Source organism: Caretta caretta, chromosome 25 (assembly GCF_965140235.1).
Source record: "Caretta caretta isolate rCarCar2 chromosome 25, rCarCar1.hap1, whole genome shotgun sequence".
NCBI classification, from domain to species: domain Eukaryota; kingdom Metazoa; phylum Chordata; order Testudines; family Cheloniidae; genus Caretta; species Caretta caretta.
Window position 1 is genome coordinate 13,724,936 of NC_134230.1, and position 10,397 is coordinate 13,735,332.

Here is a 10,397-nt window from a genome sequence, read left to right on the forward strand (position 1 = left end):
CTGGCTTCTCATTTTGGGTGCCCAGGTTAGGACACGTTGGGCCTGGTTTTCAAGCAGGCTGGTCACTCAACTCTCGGGGGAGCAGCAGCTGCTCAGCCCCAGGGGTCCCCACAGATAGCCATTCCCCAAATCCAAGGACCAAAAGTCAGTGGGGCTCTTTTTGGAAATGACAGCCACGTGAATCAACAGCACCCGCACTTTTAACTCCAAGTCGGAAAAGCAATGGAAAGGCATTTTCCAGCTGTCCCTGTTACCCAGTATACGGTCTCCCAGGTGTCCCCATTAAAGGGACTGGAAAAATCTAGTAAACACATGACATGAAATCAATTCCTGACTGCCTGTGTAAGAGGTGCAAGGCTGTAGTTAAGTTCCAAAACTAGAAGGGGAGGTATATGCCCAGGGATCAAACCCTCCGATCCCAAGTTATTTTAGCACTTGCGAACTTTGATTGGGAATCCCTAGCTCTTATCTAGCATTTTGCAACAGAAGATTTGAAAGCACTTTACAAAGGAGGGATGCACCATTATCCCCATTGTACAGACAGGGAAACTGAGGCATGGGGAGGTGCCATAATTTGCCCAGGTTCACCCAGCAGGCCAGAGGCAGAACCAGAAACAGAACTCTGGTTTCTTTAATCCCAGTTCAGTATTTATCCACTAGGCCACACGGCCTCTTTTCAATCACAGATCACTTCACTGCACTTAGTCGGGGCACTAAGAAACAACCAGAATAAATTTATCTCAACATGATCCACCAACTAGCTGCTTCATAGATTTTAAGACCAGAACAAACTATAATAAGATCATTTAGTCTGATCTCACCACCACAGAGTTTCACCCAGTTACCCCTGTATTGAGCCAGACATATGTTGGACTAAAGAATAACTTCCAAGAAGGCATCCAGTCTTGATCTGTAGACATCCAGGGATGGAGAATCCACCACTGCCCTGTGGAGTTTGGTTTGATGGTTAAATGCCCTCACCGGTAGAGGTAAGCCACCACATTGTTAACTACAGTCACCAATTGCCAAATGCTCCATATGTCCCCATCATTTTGCAAATGGGGAAACTGAGGCCCAGACAACATGACGTATGAACTAGACAGTGGTTCTCAAACCAGGGGTCATGTCCCCTCCAGGGGTTGTGAGGTTATTACGTGGCGGGGTCATGAGCTGTCCACCTCCACCCCCAAACCCCGTTTTGCCTCCAGCATTTAGAATAGTGTTTAATATTTAAAAATGTGGTTTTAATGTATAAAGGGGGGGTCACACTCAGAGGCTTGCTGTCTGAACGGGGTCACCAATACAAATCTTTGAGAACCTCTGAACTAGGAGGCTCTTTAAGGAGGTGCTGTAGTGTGGTTTGCAGATACCAGAAGGAAGAGAACTGCAGACAAACATAAGAGAATTGATGGGGGGGTTACATAATTTCCCCCCACCTCCATGAAGATTGTTTCATAAAGTGGCCTTCACAACAGTCCCTATTCAGTTCACCCCTCCGCTCTGGCTGAATGCCCATGCGCAGAGGCTCATGCTGGGTCTCCTGTCTGGGGAGATGGTTTTGCGGACGGTGGGACCGGACACCTGCCCCAGCTCCCTCTGGAGAAGTTCCCACTCCTTCTCCAGGAGGTGGTTGTCCTCCCGCCAGAAGAGAGACTCGCTCACGTCGCCACTCATGCCTTCCTCTGAACATCAGAACACGAGGTGCCGTTCACCACGATGCCTTGGTAGGCTAGAGACTCCTGGGAGCAAGAGAGATTCCACACACACACACACACGGCAGCTCCCTGGCAGAGTCCAACCCGGCAGCTGTGGCTTCTCTTCTCCCGCTGAGCTGGAGTTGCTACCTATTTCCCCCGCAGGAAAGCAGAGGAGGCCCACGACTGAATGAGTCACGGTGGTCTAACTCCCCTCTCATCCTTATAGGTGACCCCGTAGGTCAGAGGGGCAGGACTTTGGCTGGACAATGCTGGGGAAGGCTACCCCAGGGCTGTGGATAAACGGGGAAGTTTGGTCTCTGGGACTCTCAATCCAGCACATATTCCTAGGGCCCAATCCCCATGAAAAAACCCCTGACAATAAAAACAAAGCTGGGCCCAGCGTCCCGGCAAGAAGCAGCCCCTCCACCAGTACGAAGGGATGGAGAAAATAGCCCTTGAAGAAGCCACAAGCCATCATAGGAGCCAATCCCCCGTCAGTGCTGGGCTTTGGGCCCATCTCCCACAGAAAGGGGTAAAACTGACCCCTAGAGAAAGCCCGAGAGGATGCTCTGCAGGCAGCTCGGCAGGGATTCTGGCAGGATGCCGTGAGAAAGGCGGCTCCACAGACCTCTGAGCCGAGGCAGAACCAAGGAAGACTGTTCCCCACACGCGCTGCCAGCCCCAGGCCTGCGCCCGTCCAAACACAGCATCAGGGGAACGTTCCAAGTGTGCTTTACGAGCAGCAGCCGCCAACGTCCGTTGTCCCGACCCCCAGCTGGTTCGTCCCCTTGTGACCTGGCAACGCCAAGCACCATGATGTCGCTGCCGGGCGCGGACCTGGCCTGAGCCCTTCCCATCACAGCAGGTTGATGTCATCCAAATAGCTAACCAAGACCACATCCCTGACGTCCTTGAAGACCTTGCAGATGTTCTGCGTATCCGTGGCGCAGGTGTAGTGGCGGTAGAGGCATCTGGATTTGGAGGCCAACTTGGAGGGTCTCTGCCCTGCGTCACGGTGGACAGCTGAGCATCGCTTGTATGTGTCCACGTACATCTCCAGAATGAACTTCTTCGCCGCCTCCGCATCCCGCTTGGGTCCTGACGTAGAACAAGAACAGACCTCAGCAGGGCTTTGCCACAGAAAGCCAGGCTGGCTCCGTCACACGGGGCAGAACGGGAAGTCACGGTCGTGGCGGTCACGGCATTCTCTGTACGAGTGACTGTGGACGGGGCAGTCCCCCTTTGGTCTATGGCAACAAAACCTTGATTATTCATTTTAAGCCAGTGCCGGGCAACCCCCCCAGTCAAAGAGCAGCATCCCATTGTGCTAGTTGCTGAGCCAATAAATAGCAAAGACAACAGCCTGTGCCCCAGAGAGCCTACAGAGCTGTCCCTGATTGGGAACCCTCCCCACACATGCAGAGTTAGTGAGAGAGGTTTACGTGTTACCAGCTGGAGCCTGGGCTATTTTGGACCAGAGTAAGGGCAGAAGATACACGCAGGGTCATCCCCCCCACACCCTGCCCCGTTTCTCTGCATGCCAATAAAGCAAGTAACCCAGTAACAAAGCAGCGGTGGATGGAATTATGGTCTCTGCGATGGCTTGAGTGCGGGAGGACCACTGGGGAGAAGTTCGCTTGTGGCTCTTTCTGTAACAGACAGTGGGGGCGATCTGCTCCAGAGCTGCTCTCTATGAGCACGTGCTCTGCTTCTGGAGAGCCCCCAGGTGTCGGTCTTCACGCGGCACGGCACCTCGAGGCGGGAGTTACCTGGGAAGCTGGGGAAGTAAGCAGCCAGGTCCGAGTGGGTGATCTTGTCCTCCAGGAGGTCAGTTTTGTTTAAGAAGAGGATCACGGAGGCGCTCTGGAACCAGGGCAGCTCCAGGATGGTTCTGAACAGGGCCAGGCTCTCCCTCATCCGATTCTGCACCCGGGGGTGGGAGACACATGTGACACCCATCAGCCCTCTCCTCAGCCCCCTTTGCTCCCAGAATGCCCTGTGTGAGTCAAAGAGGACTCAGGCAAGGAACACAGTAGCCCAGATGCAGGGAAGGAGGCAGTCCCTTGAGCCAGACATCTGAGTAGAGAACGGAGCCCCTCCAGACATGCTTGCTAGTGAGATATATACCCCCAGGTCTTGTGGCAGGGAAGGTTACTGGTTTAATCGCCCCCCCCACCCCGGCACATCTCCTTAGGACTCCTTACCTCCTCACTATTCTCCTCCAGGCACTGGTCATACTCGCTGAGGGAAGCCAGGTAAATCAGGGCAATAACGTTTTCGAAACAGTGTATCCACTTCTTGCGCTCCGACTTCTGCCCACCCACATCCACGATCCTACAGGGAGCCGGGAGTACAGGGGCGTCAGAGAGGCACTGACTCCTAGTATGTATGCAGCATTTACAGGACTCCCTTTGCCCCAGAAGGCGTGTCAAAGCTGGGTGTAGCAACAGCGACAAGCAGCCAGCTCTGGGGTGGAGAATAGCAACTCCACAGCACACAGCAACACCAGGGGTGGGATTCACCTGCCTGAAGCTGGAGTGGGTAGGAGGCATGACTGTGAGGAAGGCAGTCTAGAGATACATCCCGGGCTCTTGGTCTTGGGCTATCAGGTTCTGTTACCATCCAGCTCGATTGGAACCAGGAGCTCCTAACCTAGCTGCTTACTTGACGCCTCACTTGCACATAGAGGACATGGCCTGGATTGGATCCGTGCCGGAACAGCAGCAAAGACAGGGCAGGGAACCCCATGCAGGTCTGACTGCTTTGCAGCCGCTTCACCTTAAGATCATCTTCTGCATCGAGAAGCAGTATTCACTGATGCCGGTCGTCGGCATGCGGCTCCTCAGGACATCCTGCGCTGTTGGGACATAACAGTCGTCCGCGATACGCTCCAGGCTGGACAGAAAACTGCAAAACAGCCAGGAAACGAGGAGGAAGTCAGTCCCTTGGGCATCTCATCCGAGAGGACCTCAAAGCACTTTACAGAACACTCAGCCCTACAGTAAGGCAGCGATCGTGTCCCCATTTCCGCAGATGGGAGGGGAAGCGAAGACAGACGTGGACAGAGGCAGGGCAGGGAAGAGAACACCTGAGTCCTGACTCCCAGCCCTGTGCTCTAACCACACAACCATTACCCCTTCCTATTAAGGCGTAACAGTCTGGGCAGAGCTTGTGGCAGCCTGGAGCCATTTATCACTGATGGGCAAAACCCAGAGAAGCACCCTAACATTTCAGGTGCTTTGGTCAAGGAGTTAGGCTGGAAGACACCTGGGAGGATCTGGCATCTGGGTGGACTCAGGAGACTTATGATTCGTTGCTACTTCAGGCCGTGGACCAAGCACAAAACCAAAAACGAGTGTGTTTAAATATCTAAAGAAAAATTTAAAATACATTAACATATAATAGGGTTTATTGAGTGTATTACCACAGCATCCAGAACGCCCAGCAGACACGAAGACCCTGCTGCGCAAGGTGCTGTACATACACATCGTAAGAGACAGCCTCTGCCCTGAATATCTTACAGGCTAAAATAGACAGGATAGGTGGAAGAGGAGACAGACACAGAGAGGAGCAGTAAATTGCTCAAGGTCATAGAGCAGGTCAGGCTGAGAATAACCCAGGTCTCCTGACTCCCAGCCCAGTGCCCTACGCAGCAGGTCACACCGCCTCTCCCACAAAACCCCTTTTCGTCCCAGAAACCTCGACCGCAAGGCAAATTGAAACCCTGGGAAAGCAGTTTGATGTGTCACCCAGCAGGAGCAGCAGTGGTCTCACACGCTCGTTACAGCCTGCAGGGGTGACTCACTACAGGGCTGAGTCCAGTAAGTGATATTCCCGCCGTCTCTCGTAGCAGGTCCGGATCCCCGCGTCCCTCCATAGGCTTTCAATGGCGTTTGTGTGTGGCCTGTTCAAGGCCGCCACCTTCGAAGCATCTACCCCCATGACCAGCTTGGCGTTTTCCTAGAAGCAGGAGAAATGGGGGGGATGGGGAGGGGGGAAAGTTACATAAAGGGGGAGCAGCTGCTTTCTTGGAAACTTCCAGAAAAAACTTCTCTCCCCTCTCTGCAAGGACAAATCAGAACAGCGCAGGCCTGGGGGTTATATTAACAAAGGGAGTACAGCCTAGTGCACTGACCAGGAGACAAGGGGCCAGGACTCCTGGGTTCTAGTCAGGGCCCTGCCTCTGATTCGCTTTCTAGCCCTAGCCACGTAACCTAGGGCTCAGTTTTCCATCCACACGCACAGCCTGCATTACTGTAGGATCTGAGCATCTCCCGGTCCTTAATGCATTTATCCTCACCAGTCCCCTGGGGAGGGAAGGCAGTGCTAGTATTCCCATTTCACAGAGGAGAAACTGAGGCACGGGGCAGCCAAGTGGCCTGCTCCGGCTCGCGCAGGAAGTCAGTAAGCAGAAAAATTCCTTTCTAGTCTCCTCAGCCTTGGGGGACCATGCGTCTCTCTTCCCTGGACAAGGAGCCATTGCTCCTGCCATGGAGCGAAGAGGGGCCGCTCGCTCAACCTCCAGCTCTTGACAGAACCACTCTGGAATACACTGGCCTGTTGTGACACCTCCCTTTGCTTTGCACCCTCCAACTGCCCTTGGCTCTCCTGTGCGGACTGGCCGGGCTCCTCCCTGGACAAAAACAGGGGGGTGTCGCTGCATTCTACTAGGCTCCAGCCTTCCAGGTAGGTGGGGCTCAGATCCTCAGCTGATGTCAATCAGCACCACTCCATTCTCTGCAACGGCGCTAAGTCGATTTACACCCAGGCTGGCTCGGGGCATCCCGCTGCTTCCAATCCCCATCCAGCAGCTGACTGGCAGGGGTCTCCCTGTCTGGGCCGCCCTCCGTACTTACCACGTTCTCTGGCCGGGCGTAAGGGATCTGCAGAGTCTCCATGGCTCCAATCATGGCCTGCATGGAGGCAAAGACGTTCTGATACACCAGCTTGGCAAAGTCTTTGCGATCCTCTTCTGAATAGCCCGCCCCGTGGATTATCCGCAGCTGTTTGATGAACGTGCTCTTCCCGCTTTCCCCAGTGCCTGTTGGCCTCAGACAGGAGAGAGACCTTAGACTTCCTCGGGGAGATGGGGTCATGAACCTTGTGGGGAACCTGAGGGTCACCCACAATCAAGAGTCAAGGGGCAAGTACTTCATAGCCACTCCCTGGCCCCACAGACAGACTGTTTGACCATGCCGAATCTGGGAGGTTGCAACAGGAAATGGTCTGCGACATAGAATATCAAGGTTGGAAGGGACCTCAGGAGGTCATCTAGTCCAACCCCCTGCTCAAAGCAGGATCAATCCCCAATTTTTGCCCCAGATCCCGAAATGGCCCCCTCAAGGATTGAACTCACAACTCTGGGTTTAGCAGGCCAATGCTCACACCACCGAGCTATTCCTCCCCCTGGGATATGCCTCCATCAAGGAGGGGGAGAGGGAGATCACATGTCCTCCCCCTCCCCCCCAATTTTAACTATCCTATTGCTGTCTCTCCATGAGGCTGCAGGAGAAGTGCATTTCCTGTCGGGTGAGCCTCTCAATTCTTTTCCACGTGGAAAAGCCACAGCAGAGAGGACACGGGTTGAAGGGGTTCTGAAGCCTGAGCTCTCCTACCAGCCCTGGAGATGCCTGGAGACTTCAGATTCTGGGACTGTCGGGCCAATTCTTCCTTTCGCCGGTACTAAAGAGCACACCACCTGGGAATGCCAGCTGACTCTGTCCCATTAACAAGGGATCTGAGACCAAGGCTAGTATATCTAGCCCTTGGTTCCATAGGCTGGAAGGGGCCTCCTGGCCACCAGTCCAGTCCCCTGCTAATCCCAGGTCACCCCATCATAGAATCTCATTCAGAGACCCATCAAGCTCTGTCTTGAAGCTAGTTAGGTTGTTTGCCCCCACTACTCCCCTGGGGAGGTTGTTCCAGAACCTTCCTCCCCTGATGGTTAGAAACCTTCTTCTCATCGCCAGCCTAAGTTGATTCATGGCCAGTTTACCCCATTTGTCCTTCTGCTAATATTCTCCTTTAGCTGAAATATCTCCCTGGCTTTTACACACACATACCCGCCCACGACGTATTTAGGGAGAGCAATCAGATCCCCACTCAGCCTTTGTTTTGCTGGTTAAATGAGCCAAGCTCTCATCTCCTCTCATAAGACAGGGCATCCAGTCGCCTGACCATCCTGGTAGCCTTCCTCTGAACCTGAGGAGTTTGAACTCCTCTTTCCTGAGCAGCAGGGACTGGTGGAGGCCGTACGCTCCCCTTGGAGCAAGCCTGGTATTCATCTGCAACAACTCTCCCATACAACGGCAAAAGCAGTTTCTCCAATGCAGGCTGGATGAGGGTTGGAGAGTAGGAGTGAAGGAAACCTTTGGACAACAGAGATTTGGGGGAGACCCGCCGTCCTTCCTCCCCTTTGGCTACAATGCATAAATCCCTCATTATGGCTCCCCTCCCCCATGTTCTCCGCCAAACTGTCATCCTGTGTAAACAAAGCTGCGTGGGCCACAGAGTAACTCACCTAGTAGAAGTAGCTTCACCTCCATCCTGTCTCGCTTTTTCTGGTCTCTCAGTATTTTGTTGATTTCTTTATCTAACACAACAGCAGCTTTATCTTCTTCCGACAGGAAATAAGGGCACTTCTGACAACAGCAGAAACACCAAGCCATGGTGTGGGAAAGATCTGATCCCGATGGGGAAAGCAGAGAGAAATGCCACACTTTATAGCACAGAAAAGTAACGCTGCCTCCCAATATAGAGGAATCCTGGTGGGAGCAAGGCAGAATGTACCCACCACGGTGCCCTTTTAAACTGGGCTCGGGAATGCTTGGTGAGCCCTTAATCACACATGCTCCAACCTCTGTGGCTGGGGTCTCTGCACTCAGCTTCTCTGAGAACTGCGGTAGCAAAGGTTTCTGGTGGGGGGATTACTTATCCCCCGAGACCGGACATTAATTCAATTCATGCACGCCTCTTTTCCTGCCATTTCTGGCAAAGATACATCTCTACACCTCTTCGTCCCCCCCCACCCCGAAGAAAACCATAATGTTCGACAGCTCTGCAAAAGTTAGCTGCAGAGTGGCTGGTTTCTGGTGACAAAGGGAAAGCAGAACGTCTCATTGTGGCAGGTGTTTCAAATTTCATCAGAAAAACAAACCCAACCAGAAAGGACGGGGTCGGGGGGGTGGAATCTCTGTTCCAAGAAGCGTTCAAGTGATCTTGATTTAAAATTCCCCCAGGATGAGGATTAAAATATCCTTCTCAAACCGAAATTCAGCCTCTCTGAAACATGCCTTGGCTCGTCAGTCCTTAGACAAATCCAGTTTCCAAGACAGAGATATTTAGGTTGCCTCTTGCTTAAACCATAAGGGAGCTCTCTGTGTCAGGAACAGCGATGCATAAGAAACCCTCCCATTCTGAGAAACTCACCACCTACCCCACCCTCCTTCTCAGGCCTGGGCAACAGGTCTGGACTAACCCAGAGAAGTACTGAAACTCCCATACCCTGCTCACATAAGACAGCTGGGGGGGGGGGGGAATCCCCTATGCGCAAACAGCTCTCTCCTTCCCCCCTGTACATCACAGATCCTCCTGCCCAAAGAGGGGAGCGGAACGGAATCTCAGACATCTAAAGCGTTGAGTTCTTCAGATGACAGGCCACCCCGCCCATGTGGTGAGCATTCTCTTCTGCACTGTGACAACCGCCTTTCAATTTCTACCACATGTTCCATCCCCACTCACTGGCGGATAGAGCACAAACACTTTGCAGAAAGATCATTCTTTGCATTGCACAGCACCTTACACCTAAGGCTCTCAGAGTGCTGCTGAAACAGCAGCAAATTAAGCCTCTCAACTGCCCTGTTTGAAGTGGTTGAGGGTAAGTGACTTGCCCATAAATCCCACAGGAAGTCCACGGCAGAACCAGCAACAGAACTAGGAATCCAGTCACTGTCCCTCACTCTAGGCACTTAGGGCTAATTGCGTTACCCTTACACATGCTGAGAACTATCGGACTCTGCAAGAATCCCTAACAGAATCAATGGGACTAGGGACAGAGTAAGGTACCACTTGATTTGAGTAAGAATGGTAACAGCAGCCCATAAAACAACCATCCCTTGGCTTCTACTAGCTGCGAGAGCCCATGAAATCACTGGTGATGATTCATGCATGCCTGTGGAGGGCCAGGCTAGTTTGGGTTCTACTTGTTCACAATGGAAGTGAAACACACTCGGTGGGGAATTAAATGAGAAGCGAGTCAAGAAACTGTTGAAAACTTGAAATGAAAAAAATACAAAATGCAAGCGTCTTGAAGTTACAAGTTCAGATTATACGCATGGGAACTTCCTGCCTGTAAACAGGACTGGTTTGACTGGTCTGCCTTCTACATAACCCCAAGACAAGCACGGGCAGTCAGAGGGAGAGCTTTCAATCCCCCCTTGCACACCAGTGAGGTTCTTCAACACTGAACCAGAGAAGTGAGAAGGGATTAAGTCTGCATTAACCAATGAGAGTGAACATTCAGTGCTGATAGTTTGCAGGAGGTTTGTAACTGGGGACACCTGCCCGCTTGGAATCGACACGCTCAGTTTGGGTTTTATTTTTCCAGGCGCACGTCTAAGCATCCTGGATTTGCTGAGAACCGGAAAGAAGATTCATTACAAAAGCCTGTCCTATTTCCAATGCCAGTGGAAATTTTTTTTT

At 52.5% G+C, this 10,397-nt stretch overlaps 1 protein-coding gene across 2 annotated transcripts; it reads right to left on the reverse strand.

The window, feature by feature from the left end:
• Nucleotides 1-1,222: 1,222 nt before the first annotated feature.
• Nucleotides 1,223-9,099, reverse strand: GNA15 (G protein subunit alpha 15). Of its 2 annotated transcripts, none has more exons than XM_048830786.2 (7): nt 8,218-9,099; nt 6,554-6,738; nt 5,503-5,657; nt 4,476-4,604; nt 3,902-4,031; nt 3,467-3,620; nt 1,223-2,944 (listed from the first exon to the last, which is right to left on the reverse strand). In XM_048830786.2, the coding sequence occupies exons 1-7, from the start codon at nt 8,363-8,365 to the stop codon at nt 2,172-2,174; spliced, it is 1,674 nt and encodes a 557-aa protein (XP_048686743.2). In that variant the 5' UTR covers nt 8,366-9,099; the 3' UTR covers nt 1,223-2,171. The 2 variants fall into 2 exon arrangements, with proteins under 2 accessions (XP_048686743.2, XP_048686745.2); XM_048830788.2 differs by having other exon boundaries at nt 2,429-2,795.
• Between the last annotated feature and the right edge of the window lie 1,298 nt (nt 9,100-10,397).

Bases quoted from the DNA above. Each gene is read 5' to 3' on its own strand.
- GNA15 (XM_048830786.2), bottom strand. From the start codon at position 8,365: ATGGCTTGGTGTTTCTGCTGTTGTCAGAAGTGCCCTTATTTCCTGTCG. The intron at 6,739-8,217 runs GTGAGTTACTCT...TGAGGCCAACAG, and splicing joins GGTGAAGCTACTTCTACTAG to GCACTGGGGAAAGCGGGAAG. The intron at 3,621-3,901 runs GTAAGGAGTCCT...CCCCGGGTGCAG, and splicing joins TGGAGGAGAATAGTGAGGAG to AATCGGATGAGGGAGAGCCT.